The 18,258-nt window shown below is 35.2% G+C and overlaps 1 protein-coding gene across 1 annotated transcript in view; it reads right to left on the bottom strand.

Annotated features, from left to right (window-relative positions):
• The window catches only part of MAN2A1 (mannosidase alpha class 2A member 1), a 200,723-nt gene that overhangs the window by 142,487 nt on the left and 39,978 nt on the right, over nucleotides 1-18,258 (bottom strand). Inside the window, exon 4 of the mRNA XM_027869175.1 lies at nucleotides 4,511-4,682. Within this exon, the coding sequence (XP_027724976.1) occupies nucleotides 4,511-4,682 (172 nt within the window). The remainder of the gene's footprint in view (nucleotides 1-4,510; nucleotides 4,683-18,258) is intronic.

Raw genomic sequence — 18,258 nt, 5'->3', positions numbered from 1 at the left:
AGAGAGAGAGAGAGAGAGAGAGAGAGAGAGAGAAAGTCTAGTTCAGTAGGCCGGATCCAATATGATAGTTGTGTGAGTGGAAAGAAGGGGACACACAGAAAAAATGTGGTGGAGGTATAGAAGACTTGACAACTGATTGGATCTGTGTGGTGATCAAGGGAAAGGAGGGAAGAAAATATCCAGATTGTTTACCTCCACGACTGCAAGGACGATAGTAAAAAAGAAGGCCAGAGGAGAGTTATACTTGGGATAATAAGTTCTCTTTTGGCCATGATGAGTTTGAGGTATCTATGGAACATCAAGCTGGAAACGTATAGTAGGCACATAGTAATGCGGATCTGGTAAATTTAAGCAGAAAAGATTAGGGCTGGCTGGATAAATAGACATGGGAATCAATTTCTAAGAAATAAATCTAGAAAGGTAAACTGAAGACAGATTCTGAAGGGTTTTATATGTCAAACAGTAGTGTGTTTTATTCTAGAGAACACTGGAGCTTCATGAGCAGGGGATGATGTGGTCACTCATACTTTAGGAACACAAATTTGGCAAGCATATGGAGGGTGACTGAAGAGAAGAGAAATCTAGGACACATAGACCAATCAGGAGGCTACTGCAATAGTCTAAGTAAATGGTAATGAGGGTCTGAATTAGGGTGGCGACTGTATGAATGGAAAGTTGAAAAAAACAAGAGACATTATAAAGACAGACAAGATTTAGCAATTTAGGTCTGTACAGTGGAGAATAAAAAAAAATGGAAAGTTAAAGATAATTCTGAGGTTACAAACCAGAATGTTGATAATGTGGAAGAATGTTGGTAATGTCAAAAAAATCAAAAAAAGTTAGGGAAGATGAATGCATTTATAAGGAAAGACCAAGTTGCATTTTGGACACATTTAGCTTTTGATACATATGGGACATCCAAGTAGAGTGGCTCTGCAGGCAGTTGGTGACAGAAGATTGCAGCTGAGGGCAGAGATTTAGATTAGATCTGAGAGTCACCTGCATAGAGATGGTTACTGAACCCATGAGAGTTAACAGGACACAGAGAGAAGGAAAAAGGCCCAGGACAAATCCCTAAAGAAAAACTGCTACTTAGGGGACAGGAGATGGATAATGAGTCAATAAAATAGACTAAGAAATGGCCAGAGATAGAAAGAGAACAAGAGTAATTTCATAAAAATTTCATTAGAAGAGTAATTTCATAAAATAGTATCCAGAAGGAAGGGGGTAGTAAACAGTATAAAAGGATAACAAGGAAGTCATTATGAATAAGGACTGAAAAGGACCATTTGATTTAGCAATTAAGAAATCATTAATGATCTTGGAGACAGTAGTTTTAGATGAGTGAGAAGGGGATTGAGAAAAGAGAAGAAATAGAGGCAATAAAATATAAAGGGCTTTCCTTGGAGTTTGGCTGTGAAAGGAAAGAGATAAAAAGTATTACAGGGTTGAGTGAAGCTGGGTTTTTTGGTTTTTGTTTTTTAAGATAGGTGATCTTGTGTTGGTAGACAGCAGTAAAAGAACTAGTAGAAATACAACATTAGGGATGGGAAGGGATAACTGAGGTGCCTGGCTGCCAGGAAGGACAACTGGGGTGATATCAAGGGCACAAACAGAGGAAATGGCCTTTACCAACAGACACAAAAATATCTTCATTGACCTCTTGGCAAAAAATGGAGCAAAAGAGAGGTGAATATTCAATACCTGTACTTTTCCACTATGTTTCAGCCACCAATGAAACCCTTAGGTATAATGATTTCTCTTAAAAGCTTGTCTTCTAAATGATCTGCTAGATTAACTTTATTATTATATAAATACCTTATTTTTTTGCAAAAATACCTTAAATTAGAATGAAATTCAACTTTTATATCCGATTTACAATCTGATGCTTCTACAGAAATTTTCTATTAGAATACACAAAGTGGTTTTATAAAATCTGGTTCACTATATTTAAATAAAATGAAAATAACAACAACATTTGGCCTTCAACACCCCTGCATTCTAACCTAGGCCCTCAATTAAAGCCTGTATTCATGTATACATAATCAAATATATATATTTTTAAAACTTGAGGATTCTCCTGAAGATTGTTCAAATTGTGCTACAGAACAGAAACTATAATTGAATGATTCTACAAATTGCTTAATCTCTCATTTCTGCAGACTCAAGGGTTATATGACAAGCCAACAGCAGATTTTTGATAAAAATGGTGGTCAATAGCCTGAGATGTGTTTTAAATCACATTTTTATAAATAATATAATTGAGAATTTTTTTCAAATCACAGATAATCCATTACCAGGACATGATTGCTATTGCAAACTAAAAGCAGTTACCAAAGCATTCTTCTAAGCCAGCAACTTTCTATTTGTGAGACATGAGAGCATTCAATCTCCCACTTCAGCTTCCATTTTATTTATTTTAAGAACATAGGATCCATGCAAGGGGTTCTTCAGCATAGTTATTTATTGTATGACATAGCAGTGGCTGCTTCAAAAATCACAGATATATTCAAACATGTCAGTTTATCGCAGAATTAAAAACCAAGTTTCTTGACCATGTTCAAAATATATATGCATCAGTAATAATAAACACATAAGTTAGTTCTTTTAATTAAGTTATGCCAATAAGCTTTATTTCATTAAGTACTTCATACTTCTAACTGAAAAGTCAAGTTAGCATTCTAGGAAAAAAACACAGAAAAAATATTTAAACATTAATCTAATCCAAAAGAGATGGATACTAAAGGAACAGCAGGCAGATATAACAAACTGTCTAAGAGGAGAAGCAGTCATCTATTCTGCCAATTGAGAAACCCTTAGTGAAGGATGAGCTGCCATGTTCAATTCACACATTTAGAATCTTACTCCAAACCCTGCACAGAGCAGATATTGAGCAAAACAAACTGTCTGGCATGTTGCTACATGGCATGCTCCTACAGTGAACTGTGGTCCCCATGATTAAGCCGATGCCAACATATAAAACATCCCATCAGGTCCCAAAAGGGAACAATGAGTCTAATGCATTGGGTATAACTCAAAGGAAAAATAGAAGTCCAATTTTTCAGTTGTTCCCACTCTAAACACGGGCTTGCATTTTTTATATATTGTTCACAATATAGTATTTAAAAAGCATTTGCAGTCAAAATTGATCTTTAAGACATTTCTTAATCTTTGGCTACTTAATATTTAAGCCTAACAATAAATGCCCAAATTTGATATCTCTAAAATAATTTTTGATGAATGTTATTTTTCCAGTAAAACAGTACTTTTAAGAAATTTGTGAACTTTTTCTGAAATCTGCTTTTATGTAAATGTTTGAAATTTTCTAAGTTTTCCACAATGTAACCAATTAAATGATTATTTTTTTTTAAGTTGAGCACTGGGGGTTAAGTGACTTGCCCAGGGTCACACAGCTAGTTAAGTGTTATGTGTCTGAGGCCACAATTGAACTCAGGTCCTCCTGAATCCAGGGCCGGTGCTCTACCCACTGCGCCACCTAGCTGCCCCCCCAATTAAATTATTTTAAAAAATAATTTTTAAAAAGCAACAGATGACATACACACAAAGACACTTTTAGTTAACAAATATTATCTCAATATCTCAACACTGTTTGAACTCTTAGTACTTCTGCTAGGGAGAAAAAGTAAATATGCCTTTGGAAAAAAGATTATGAGGTTCAGGAGATATGTTTCACTCAGGGTTTTTAAATCACTTGGTATTCTATAGTGACATTTAAAACTTAATGTGTGTAAAACTTTGTTGGAATTAACAGTAAAACTGTTTTTCTAATCAGCTTTTCTAATCCTATTCATTCTCTCAAAAGAAATAAAACAAGTCACTGAATAAACAATGGAAAAAAGACAAATCATCGATGTTATTTAAATGTTCAAGATCTAAAAATATTTTGCAGCAGTCCTAATAAACTGCTACTCCTATTTTTTCATCTGTTTTCACAGAAATCTACATTAAATTTGCTGAAGAAAAAATACTCTTCTTAGCTTCATTTTGTAAAGGAACATATAGAATATAAGGTTCTAATTAGGATGGAGAAGAGATTTTCAGCTAGATAAGAACAGTTTGGATATAATATGGGTAGATAAAGCCATCTTACTCTTCAATCAAGAGTATTTCCCTAGAATATAAGTAGAATAAGACAGAACTTATATTAAATAATATTTGCAAATAGCAAAGAGATTTTGCTCCCCAAAAACTATGAAAAGGGAAGGGAGTTGAAATACATGAAAAGATATTGATCTAATATTATTCTTTGTCCCAAATTTAAATATAATTTGAAATCTGTAATTGCTGTAGACTAATTTTTGGATACAGATTTTAAAATATGTAAGAATCCAAAATTCTGCAGGAAAAGAAAGGATTATTTTTAGAAGACTTTTATATTATATAATATAAATTCTTTGAATACACATATTACATAAATTAACATGACTTTCCCCCAAGTAATTAGTCTGTAATCCTATGAACTTTCAAAAAGAAATTTTTAGAAACAAACCTCTTAACAGCATCCTTCTTCTGAATATCTATTCCATCCCACCATTTTGAAAAATAAGAGATTTCAGACCACATAAATTTTCTCCTTCTGTCTTCATTCAGCTTTACCACCATGTTATTAAGAATATGCTGGGTCTGGTCTCTAAAGTAGTCATTGAAAGTCTTTAGCCAACCTAAATTGAGACACAAATATACCACACAAATCTGGTTTCAGTTAAATCACATTATTTTAGCTCTGAAGGAAATCTTTTATAAGTTTTCAATGCAAAAAGGTTACATAATTTAAAATTTTTTAAATAGTTTCTAACTGCTAAGATTAAATGTGATAATGGACGAAAAGGCAAATATATAGCTTGGAAATGACACAAATCATTTCTTAAAATAAATATTAAAATGAGATGCATAATTTAAAGACTAGTCAAAAACAATACAATGTAATTACTCTATCTGGTCCTGTTATTTCTAAGTTATTGACAGTACTTTTTTCCTATTTTGAAAATTCGAGTACCATAAAGAATCAGCAGTATTGATTTAACAGACTTGGGTAGACATTTCATTCTTTCCCTCCGCCAAGTAGCACCTAAACTGCCATGCTCCATATGGTATTACATTAATCAAATAAATGAGACAGAACATAAAGTAGAATCTTTGTTCTGCCATATAAAAAACTCATTTAAAAGATTATTATTTTATAAATCAAATTATACTGTTTGCAAAGAAAATAATGAGTAGCAAAGTGATTCTAAAGGGAATTTTTTTTGCTAGTTCAAACAGTGGCTTTTGAAGAGCACAATTAGTGGCAATCCTATATTCCTTTTGCTGAAAATGTGTGTGAATTTAACATAAATTCTTAAGTTTTACATTTTTCCAAGAGTTACTGATTATTTGGAACAGCAATTAGATTATTTTTTATAAATAAAAAAAAGTCTAGGGGCAGCTTGGCGGCTCAGTGGATAGAGCTCCAGTCTTGGAGTCAGGAGGACCTGAGTGCAAATTTGGCCTCGTGACCCTGGGAAAGTCATTTAACCCTGATTGCCTAACCAGAAAGAAAAAAAAAAGTCCATCTTGGACACATACAATTGGGTGGAGCCCTTAATCTGTGAAATGAATTACTGTAGCTAAATTTAAACTGATAATGTGGCATCTTAGATTTAAAGGTAGATGGGACCTTAGAGATCATGTATTCCAATGCCTTCATTTTACAAGTCCATAATTGAAGAATAATAACATTAAGGAATTTGCTCAAGGTCACACAGGTAGCAATAGTCAGATTTTGATTCCATAGCTCCAAATCTTGCATTCATTCTAATGAACCATCTCATGTTAGGGTAGATTGTGACCTTGTTCTCTCACCAAATTTTTTAAAATAGTGCTCTGAAGAAACTATCTTGGAGCCCAAGACTGCTGTCCTAAAATGGAAAAACTGGAAAAGGTACAGGACAGCTAGCATTTTTGCAGTACAGTATGGAGCCCTCTAAGGCCATGGGGATCCTCTGGGTCAGAATTTCTAGAATCCCTACTGGCAGAAAAACCCAGGACTATTCTAACCTAATAAGAATATTAGATCATCTTATCCAGTTGGTAATACTTTTACTCCTGCTGACTAATACTTACACTAATTTCTTTTAAAAAGTCTATTCCAAATCAAAGACTTTGGATTATGTTACGGTGTTACCTTTCACATGCAAGGTAATTCATGATACTTCACAGATTTGATATAAAAACCAAGTCTTCAAAAATTATAAATGTGAGAAAATCCCAAATCACTAACATCTAATTTTGATAAATGGCTTAGCTTTAAGACTAATCAAGTGCGATACAAATATTCAGCTATTAAACTACATAAATGCTATAAAAAAGACAACTATATAAATCAATCTAACACATGTTACCAAATGTTTCAACACAATTTATTATACTCCCTTTAGCCAAATAATTTATTGTACATGCTGCTAAGACACTAAAATATCCCTGGTTTTGTCAAAATAAACATTATTTGGGATTCTTCTTCAATCAAAGATTTTTCTAAATTGAAAGAGTTATACTGATTTGTTCCAAATATGGTTTTACACTATTTGGTTCAGTTTTCTTATATCATTAAATTTCCATTACAACCTTTTTTTTTAAAAAATCACTTTGCTACTCACAAAACTCACAAAAATTTTTAGCAGACATCAAACCTGATCTCTAATTCTTCTACCATCGGGTTCTTTAATAATATCATTAAATATGAGAACAAGCCAACCATGAATTCAAATTAAACTAAGCATTGAATTAAACATGAATTCAATTAAAAATGAGATCAAAATAGAGCAATATAAAGTGAATACAGAAGGAAGTCTTAAGATAACTGAAAAGTAAAAGCTATACAACAGTTTGTACTTTTCTCTAATATGTGGGTAATCTCTTCAAAACACAGACGTTGCATTTACCTGAGCTATAATTTTTTTATTAGCCAAGTCCTTTTCAGAGAATGGTTTGTGAAAGTTCTCAACAAAGAATAAAACCCAATGATTAATTCACTTTACTTTCAACATATTTGCTCTTCAGAAGTCAAACATTTCAAATATATTTCACCATCTTGCACAAACACATTTCCAATATATGTGAAACATAGATTTTTATTCAACTATGAAACTAGTCTGTAACTGACACTAATAGCCTCATCTTTTTTCATGTAGACTAATATGAAAATTATCTTTTATTGATCCTACACCATAACATAATCCAAAGTCTTTGATTTGGAATGGACTTTTTAAAAGAAATTAGTATAAAATTTCAACTCTGTATTAAAAAGAACCAACCCAAAAGGTGCTATTTTGTGAAAAAAACTGAATAAGTTTTTATGATATAAATTACATATGGTTCTTGACCAATGTTCAAACTATGGTTTGTTTGGGTTTTCTTTCCTTCTTACCACTGAAGAAAATGATTACCCTAATGGTAATGAAGCATTAGCAACATCTTCCCAAAATACCTTAACCAAATTATTCTACCATGGGGCATAAACTTCATACAGAGAAATCATTTTGGCAACTGAGGTGAGGATAAATTGGAAAAGAAACAACAATACATTAGTTGTTTTTGTTTTTCAGTCATGTCCAACTCTTTGTGAACTCATTTACGGTTTTCTTGGCAAAGATACTCTAATGGTTTGCCATTTCCTTCTCAGTTCATTTTACAGATGAGGAAACTGAGACAAACAGGGTTAAGTCACTTGCCCAGGGTAACACAGGTAATAAGTGTTTCAGGCCAGATTTGAACTCAGGAAGATGAGTCTTCCTGACTCTAGGACCAGCACGCCTAGCTGCACCACCTAGCTACACCTACAATAAATTAGATATATGGAGAAAATGAGAGGGAGAAGTAGAAAATGACAGCAACACTGTAAACCTAGGTCACTGGGAAGATGATGTGCCCTTATCATTAATAATAAGAACTAATATGTACAAAGCTTTCAGGTATACAAAGCACTTAATATATATTCTCACTTTTAACCTTACAACACCTCTGGAAAATAGGTGCTATTATTATCCCCACTTAATAGAGTAGCTAAGTAGTGCAGTAGATAAAATGTGTGGCCTGAAGTTAGGAAGACTTATCCTCCAGACTTCAAATCTGGCCTCAGGCACTTACTAGCTACATGACCCTGGGCAAGTCACTTAATGTTTGCCTCAGTTCCCTCATATGTAAAATGAGCTGGAGAAGGCAACAGTAAACCATTCCAGTGTCTTTGCCAAGAAAATCCCAAATGGGGTCACAAAGAGTTGGACGTAACTAAAAAACAAATGAACATTTTCCCTATTCACTTAAAAGTAATATGGGGCAGAGAAAGGTTAATCAACTTGGTCAAATTTGATGTGTCTGAGGCAGGATTTGAAGCTGGGTCTTCCTGACTCCAGATAAAGTATTTTATCCATATACCCTATGCCACCTACCTGATAAAGAAGTTCAGAAATGGTGAGGGTTTGGGGAAAACAATTATGAGTTCTATTTTGGATATGTTTAATTTGATATGCATTTGGGACATTCAGTTCAATATATCCAAAAAGCAGTTCACAACACACGGATGGAACTCAAGGGAGAAGTTGAGAACTATATTATCTGCACCACAGCAAAATGAATCCATGAGAACTGATGAAATCACCAAGCAAGACAGTATATCAAGAAAAGAGGGTCCAGGACCAAGGCGGGAGGGACATCAATGGTTAGTGTTGCATGGCAGCAGGCATGACTTGGATTCAGCAAAGTAGAATGAGAGGAAATAGTTGGACAATAGCTTATCAGGAGAGCGATGTCATGAAAACCTAGAGAAGAGAGAGTATCCAGGAGAAAATGATCAATTATCTTAAGTGCTGCAAAGCGATCAAGGAGAAAAAAAATGAGGATTTTGAGATAAGGCAATTACATTGGGCAAGTAAGTGACCAGTGGCCTATCTGACCAAAATGGCTGCCTAAATAGATGCAGACAGACCAGGTCCCCCACACCTACTCCAGGACAAAAAAAAAGAGCAACAGGCAAAATACTGACCATTAAATATAATAAGAAACTTACAGTAACTGACTATTTCCACACAGAAATATACATAAAGTTAGCGAGAAGTGACAGGAAATAAGAAAGCTAGCCACCAGCAAGGCAACGACTTCCCAAAAAGAGCAGAGACACATGTAGCCAGATACAAGAGGCAGTGCAACAAGAACGAAGTCCCTAAGTAAACAAGCATTCAACTGCCTACTCTGTTACAGGAACTGTGACAAGTGCTGGGGATATGCCAGGTGGGGGAGGGGGAGGGAGGGAGACAGTCTCTGTTTTCAAAAAACACACAATCTAATCGGGGAGAAAACATGGAAACAACTATGTACAAACAAGATATATATATAGATAGATATATATATGCACACACACACATATATATACACATATATATGTGTGTGCATGTGTGTGTGTATATATGTATGTGTGTGTGTGTATATGTATATACACACACACACACACAGGATGAATTGGAGATAATAAACAGCAGGAAAGCACTAGTATTGTGGAGGATCGAGAAAGGCTTCTTATAGAAGATAGGACCTGAGCTAGGACCTGCAGGAAGTCAGGGAAGGCAAGGGGCAGAGATGAGGAGGAAGAGAATTTCCAAATATGAGAGACAGTCTTTGAAAATGCCCAGAATCAAGATGTGGAGTATCACATGCACAAGAAACAGAAAGGAGGGCATCATCACTGGACTGCTGAGTTACAGCCGGGGGAAGGAAAGGGTAGTGGTGGTTGTGGTAAGGTTTAAGAAGACTGCAAAGATAGGAAGGAGTCAGGTTATGAAGAGCTTTAAATTTAAATTCCAGAAGATTTTACATTTGATCCTGAAGGCAACAGGGAACCACTGGAGTTTACTGAATAGGGTGGTGGCAAAGTCAGAATTACAGTTTAGGAAGATCACTTTGACAGCTAAGTAGAAGATGGAATGGATGAGGGAGAAACTTAAGACAGGGAGATAAATCCAAAATCAAAAAGTTATTCCAATAGTCCAGGTGTGACCCATACCATGTTGTTAGCATAGTGAGAGGAGAAAAGTGGGCATATATAAAAGCTTTCACAAAAAAAGTAGAATTGATAGGACTTGGCAACAGATTCTTAAAGATCAGGGCAATTTTAAGATTCCTTCAAATACAATGTCTAGGTTAATTTTTTAGGCACAATGTTCAGGTAGTCCAATGATCTTTAAATTTTCTCTCCTTGATCTGTTTTCCAGGTCAGTTGTTTTTGCTATGAAATACCTTCATTTTCTGTATTTTGACTTCCTTTTACTATTTCTTGTGAAATCATTAGTGTCTATTTGTTCTATTCTAAATTTCAGAAAGTTTGTTGCTTTGGTAAGGTTTTGTACTTCTTACGCCAATTTTCTTTCCAATTCTTTCTTCCACAGGCTCATTTATTTGTCTTCCAATTTTTTCTTCTATCACTGTCATTTCATTTTAAACTCTTTTTAAAAACTCTTGCTTCATCTCTTCCAAGAATTCTAGTCGAATCTGTTCCCAAACTGTTTTATTCTGAGGCTTTGCTTAAGTCTTGTAGTCAATTTTTCCTTCTGCGTTTGTGTCATGAACATTCCTGTCACCATAATAGCTTCCTGTGGTGGGATTCTTTGTTTTTCATTCTTCCAGACTACTTTCCGATTTCAGGCCAGGCTCTATACGCTTCTGAAGGAAATGCCTGGGCTGGTCCTAGGATCTTGGGGATAGCTCAGGCTGGGGACTTAGAAGATCTCAGTTCTCCCAAAGTAGTCTGGATCCAAAGCAAATCTGATCACTGCCCTCCTGATCTGAGCTCTGCAAGTCCACGACTCAAGTTTGTGCTCTAAGCAAAACACCTGTGAGCTTGTTGTGATGGAGCTCCAATAGACTATTGGCTGGATTCAGAGACTACTAGCAAGCTGGAAAACACTGCTGGTTCAGAGTGAAAGGACTACAGGCTCCACTTTGGTCTGGAATTCTTAACCTGGTTATTCAGACAGACTTCAGACTGGGCTATAGGATGGAACTAAAACCCTCCTCCACCCGTGGGATCAGAGCCACACATCTGCTGCTTGCTTCTGAATTTGCTCCTTGGGTCATTATATAGCCAATGGTCCATGACTCTTAACACATTACCTACAGGCAACAAGAACTCCCAGGGTCACACTGCATCTGTGACCCAAAGCTGGGGATTGATCAGCAGAGTTTCTAGTTGGTACCTATTTTTGAATCCCACACAAGTTTCGGATCCCCTTTGTATAGAATGGGGTCCTCTTTTTGCCATGTTGTACAGCCTGTCCTTTTACAGTTCTTGCAATAAAAGGGTCTACACTAGACCCTGTCCCTAAGGTCCACAGATCCCTCCGTCTCCCTGTAGAAAAATGACTCAATGTAAATTTTTTCTTGGATTTATCTATTTAATAAGGATTCAGTCTTAACGAGTTACTAGATCTGTGTGGAGGGAAATCTCAACTACACTTCTTCCTGCAACTACACCATCTTGGGTCACCCCCACAAACTGCAAAGCATCTTAAATGATCTCAAGTTGATAACACAATATATTCTTTTAACATTAATATACCTCTTTTAACATTCATATACCATGATGCTATACAGCTGTGAATTATGGAATATCACAACATCAAAAGAATCAAATTACAGATCAAAATCAAACAAAAATGTTTGTGGAAGTTGCAGCATGTTATCAATAATGACTGGTACCTAGAAATTAGTAAGGGAATATAAAACTGAGAAATATAGGTAATTAGGTTATATAAGAAAGGCTTGCAGATGGAAAATTAAAATATTACACTGATAGCCATGATTTTATTTTAATCCGAGTAGAGAGACTCCAGGGTATTGGACAGATCCTCTACAGAGGTTTTATGGCAGATAATAGATAAGGATCACACAGTATGAGAAAGCAATTTATATCAACATAGGGACTACCCATATCAATAAGATCATTGATTCAAAGTTGAAGTAATGTGTTCAACAATAACTTTCCTTTCAACAACCCTGGAAGGTCTATAGTGTAAATAAATATCACTTTCATTTTATAGGTGAAGAAACTGAGATTCAGAGGTTAAGCAACTAGACTATGTTCCATGGTATATTAAAACTGCATTTTGTTCTGGTCTCCCTCCCTTGCCTCTCCCCGTTAGTATAATAAGTGAGTTTATAAGTAGCCAATATAAAGAAACAATAGCAGGACGTAAGTTTGTAAAGCAGAATCTAAAAGTCACTTGCAGACTGTTCCATAAAGTAAATATGGAACATAATTTTTACTTGCAAACCGTCTCATAAATTAATTAAAAGACATATTCTGAGACTGTGCTAAATCAAAGGAAGTCAGGTAGGCCTTACCAAAGGTCCAAAGGGCCCTTTGGTCCTGCTAACTGCCCCATAGTCTATATAAGACTATATAAGTCTATATAACAGTTGGTGCTGCTGATAACTTCGGGGCTATATGGATATGTTAATGAAGTAGCCCTAAGATGGCATTGATAAGAGCTGTCCCCCACAAAACCCTATGAAAATAAGATCCCAAACTCCTGCGGCCTGAGCACTCCTCTATCTCCCATAGGTTCAGGCTGCCCAAGTGCTCCCAATTCTGATTCTTTGTGCCTCTCTTCCTCCCATTCTCTTCCCCACGCTGCCTGCTTCCCTGCACTACCCTTTCCTGTCCCCACATCACCTGCCACTGTACTCTCTGTGCCATTTGCCTCTGTATTCTTTGTGTATTATTAAAGTGTGACTGAAGCATTACTCCCCACTTGCTGCTGTCCTAATCTTTCCCAATGAGTATCCAAAGAACCAAGCATACCTGCCCCCCCACCCCAGACCCAGAAAAATTCCTTTGTGGTCCTAATTCCTTAATCAAATTAATGATTCCAATAATTAATTAGCAATTCATGTGGTTAGTAAAAATGAATATATATGTGAGGAAACATCTTTTTTGGCTCCACACTGATTCTGAATATTTTAAATTACAATTTGAAAAGAAACTTCTGAAATAAAATCATGCTATGAACAATGCTACACATTTGTAATAAACTATGCAATAACTTATGCAAACAAGTTCTTAGATGATATGCTTTTACATGAAATAACAAATATACAACTATAAACCAGAAGATTGCAAACTGAGGGCAGGCACTGTACTTTTTAACTTTGTATTCTCAGCACAATGTTCTATATATAGCAGGTACTTAAATATGTGTTTAACTGATTAATGTTACTTCAATACCATAAGCTCATCAACTAAATTGATACACATGGGGAAAAAAGGTTACTTTCACCTTTCATCAAGTAAATAACCAATGACTATTCTGCTGTTTCTTAAAACATGCATACATCATGAGTTACATTACAGAACTCAGCAACATTAATTCAGTCATATCACATATAAAGAATCATTTTGCAATTTGTATAAAAATAGACAAATATCAACTTATGAATATCTTATCTATGGCATACACACTGCCCTTTGTTTAAAGAAAAATTAGTATTTTAGCTCTTTATCTAGCACATTGCGAAAAATTAAGCCTAAAGATACAAATGGTACTACAATTATGTTTTAATTTATTAAATGCAACATGAATATATCAAACAATTAGCTTTCAATTTTGCAGATTATTTTAAACTTTCAAAAGATACTAATAAACAACATTACCATTTTCCCTCAAAACTTATTTCTAAGTTGTGTCTTAATTTCAGTAAATTATGACACATTTTGCCTAATAAATTCTTAACAAATCTAATCAGAAAGTAATCAAATTAAGAGATGACTTAAAAATTTCCCTGCTATGAAATAACCTACAAGTAAAGATAAAGACATGTACACAGATAAAACATACACATTTTTGGTAAAGAAGGAAATGTAGAGATCTCATATGTGAAAAATAACCATCTAAAAGGGAAAGGATTCCAATACTAAAAGACATAAAAAAACTTGCCTCAAAATGCTACTCTTTTAAATGAGAACAAACAAAAAACCTCTAAAATCTCACTTAGAAAGTAAACTGCCTAAGTGTATGAATTTGTTTCATGATATTGGAAACTGTATACATATTGATAATATTTTTAGTGGCAAAGCCTTTTTATGAACTTAATAATAGCTCAGATTTTCATAGAATAATTTACCCATTTCTAAGGCATCAAAATTATTAAGAAAGGCCAAATAATAATTTTCCTTTGGTTTTAGATAGGAAAATTGCTGTTAGCTTAAAAAATTAGCTCCTACTAATTATTTTTCAAGTAAAGAAGGCCTTTCATGGGGAAATGTAACAACTTTTACAAAACCAAAATGAACACATTAACACTCCTTTGCCTCAGTTTCCTCACCTATAAACAGCAGGCTTCAATCAGATTATCCAGGTCTTTGACAACTATAAAAGTCTATGAATCTATGTCTCTACTATGGCTTCCAAAAATCCATCGAGGAGAATTGCTGAACCCAGAAGGATGGTTCAGATTGAATATATAGAACCAAAAGTTTCCTCTAAACAAATCTGTGAAGAACTGTGCATTATTGTGCCCAGTTTACACCTGAAATAAACTGAGGTTCACTGACACTATATAACTTATCAATAATTACAAAAGTATTAAGTACTCAAGTTGGAACAAAAACTGAAGTTTCTAATTTATTTCACTAGACTAAGGAATCTTCCACAGAATCCTTGCCCTCAACAAAATTAAAACCAGTTAAATTGGGTAAACAGAAATTACATTCAAGATTTCCTGAAGGAGGGAAGTTTTAAACAGGGTTTTAGAGAGGAGCCATGGATTATTAAAAAGCAGGAGGTTCATAGGTCTATAGCTCAAAGAAATCTTAAAGGAAAAGTGATTCTATATCATGCACTACAAATCCATCATTTTGCAGGTAAACAGCTGAGGCCCAGAAATGTTAAGTGACTTGACCAGTCATAAAGTTTAAGTCACAGAGATAGGATTTCAACCCAGGTCCTTTGACTCCAAATCTGGCGCTCTTTTCCACTATACCATACAGCACCCTAAAGGATACTTTTGTAAAGGTAAAAATGCCAAAAATTAGAACATAAAGGTGAAAGAAAATAAGCAAATCTGTTAACTTAATAAACTATTTTGCAGACTAGGGAAGGATGGCCAAAACTTAGATAAAAAGGTGGCAGTGCTTAAGGCCTTAACATAATGTGGAAATCTGGATTTAATATCAATCAACAAATATTTATTAAGCACCCAATAGGCACTTTTGCTAGATATACAAAGACAAAAAAGGAAAAAATCCCTGACCTCAAAGAACTTGCATTCTACAGAGGGAAACAACATGCACAAAGAGATTTAAAAATAAATATAAAATAACTTTGGCAATGAACAGGTGGAAAGGATCAGTAAAGGTATCACATAAAAGGTGGTACTTGAATTGAACTTTGAGGAAAACTAGGGAGCATAAGTGGTGATGAGAAGGGAATATATTCTAGGCATGGGAGACAGCCTATGTAAAGGCAAAGAGATGGGAAATGGGAAGTCTTGTGCAAGGAACTGCAAGAAAGGACAGTGTGGTTTAGCTACAGGACATGTGGGGTGAAGGGGGGTAGAAGTAATATATAAAAAGTTAGGCTGTGAAGGGCTTTAAATGTCAAACAGCAGAGTCTATATTTATATCCTAGAGGTAATAGAAATCCACTGAATAAAGGGGAAGTGACATGGTCTGCCATGTATTTTAGGAATATCACTTGGGAATCTATAAGGAGGACAGACTAGAAAGGGAAGAGACTCAAGGCAAAGGAGACAAACTAGGATGAACGTACAATAAGTCAGAAAAGTATACTCTAACAGAATTAAAAAGCAGAAAAGTTTGTATTTTATCTGGAAGCAAGAAAGAGTCACTACAGCTTTTTGATCCTGGCATGGTTAAATCTGTGCTTTAACAATATCAATTTGGTAGTTGTGTGGAAGCAGCTCTATTCCACAATCTTTACATCATCACAACTATTTAAAAGATTTAAAGTAACACAATGCTTCATTCTGTTTTTTTGGGGGTCAACTATTGTTTCAAAAGGCACAGAGGATGGGGCAGCTAGGTGGAACAGTGGACAGAGCACTGGCCCTAAAGTCAGGAGGACCTGAGTTCAAATGTGGCCTCAGACCAAACACTTGACACATACCTGCTGTGTGACCCTGGGCAAGTCACTTAACCCCAATTGCCTTAAAAATAAAAAAGGCACAGAGTAATTTGTTGAAACAAAATGGAATTAAAAAGACTTATTTCCAAAAATATATCAAAATTGTACAAGATTCCTTAAAAGATAAGATAGATAAATTTGTTCAATGACCTTCAGACTATTAATACCAAACAATACAGAAAAGAAGGAGAAATACGCTCACCAAACCATTTACCACTGTTGTACAGGAGATCTGAGCAATTTCTAAGTTGAAAAATGCTTTCCTACAAATGCTAAAGTCCCCTAGATGCTGTTTGTGGACACTGTTGTCCTGATTACATTAAACCTGAGAACAGCTTCCTGGAAAAGAATCTACATTCCCTCAAAAGAATTTGGCTTAATCATCTGCGTAGGAAAAACCAAATGGATGAAGAATGGCAATTGTCCAGATTAGGACATGTAATGAAATGGACAACTTAATGAACTTCTCCACCTGTATTAATTAGTACTCACAGTTTTATATATGTTTATACCATACATGTGTAAGTGCATGCGCAAACACACACAGATATACAAAATCTTTTTTGGGGGGGGGGGCTAGGCAATGGGGTCAAGTGACTTGCCCAGGGTCACACAGCTAGTATGTGTCAAGTGTCTGAGATCGGATTTGAACCTAGGTCCTCCTGAGTGTAGGACCAGTGCTCTATCTACTGCGTCACCTAGCTGCCTCCCCCACACATACACATACACCCAATCTTGGACAGCTAGTATGAATAGAGATTAAATTGGACCTAATTTACACAGGAGTAAGAGAATGAGCTGGATTATGTTTCACAAATTATAAATCCCTTTTAATAAGTCCAAACTTCAACCTGACACTTGTTGCCCATCTATTTAATACCAATATTCTGCTAGTATTATATCGCAGAAAATAATGAAACACTACAGTCTTCAAAAATGAAGACATAAGCAACACCAATAGAAAGGTACATGGTGGATGTAAGCAGGCTTAGAAATAAGAAATGCCAAAGAAGGGTAAGAATAAAGGTAGCCCTCAAAGAAATATAGGCTGGTACAGTGTTAAGAGTGAAGAATACGAGGTAGACAGTCTTTATGAACCACTGCTAACCTTATGATATCAAAAGAAAACATGGAAAGCTCCCAAGCACATTAAGTGAGACCACTTGTAGTGAACTTGTGGGAGTAGATGGACAAGAATCACATACCACACGAAAGGAATAAATATATTAAGAGCTACGTGTTACAGTGAACATCTACATTGATGGGATCAAAGATTTTAAAATTAAAATAGCTCTCTAAGTTAAAATAGCTACTTCTGTCTCAAAGAAAAAAGCAAAATGGTCACAAGACAAAACAGTTTTGGGAAGAGCTTAAAAAGACTTTAGCAATAAGAGAAGCTGAGAAAAAATTAAGGAAAAAAATAAAAGTAAAGCAAGAAAATCAAGAAAAATATGAAAACAAAGTCAATTAATTGGAAAAAGAGATCCAAAAACTTACCAAAGAAAATAATTCCTTAAAAATTAGAAGTGAGCAAGGGGAAGCTAACAACTTCATAAATCACCAAAATATAATTTTAAAAAAAGAATGAAAAAATAAGAGAATGTGAAACATCTCATTAGAAAAACAACTGACCTGAAGAACAGATCAAGGAGAGACAATAGAAGAAGTGTTGGACTACTGGAAAGTTTTTAAAGTCTAGACACTATAATTCAAGAGATTATTAAGGAAAATTGCCCTGAAGTTTTAGATCAAGAGGGTGAAGCAGAAACAGAAAAAGAAAAAAAAAATCCATCAACCACCCCCTAAAAGAGATCCCAAGATAAAAGCTCACAGGAATATCATAGCTGTGGTCTGAGGACCATGACATCAGGATGCCATGACTTGCAAGTGAATTGGATTTGAGTGAAGGAGGGCTGTGCAAAGTCATCAGCCTCATTTTCTCCTCTGGATCCATCTGGGTCCAATGCTCAGATACAGATCAGGACAACTGGAGATGGCCCAGGATTCAGTGGGAGACCTTGGCCTTTTTAAGGTTAGGTCTTTCCAAGTTCACACACTGATTGAGACA

This window comes from Vombatus ursinus, unplaced genomic scaffold (genome assembly GCF_900497805.2).
Source record: "Vombatus ursinus unplaced genomic scaffold, bare-nosed wombat genome assembly UNPS02014792.1, whole genome shotgun sequence".
NCBI lineage: Eukaryota > Metazoa > Chordata > Mammalia > Diprotodontia > Vombatidae > Vombatus > Vombatus ursinus.
Note: the sequence above shows the minus strand (reverse complement) of the source record. Positions and strands in the feature narration are given on the sequence as shown.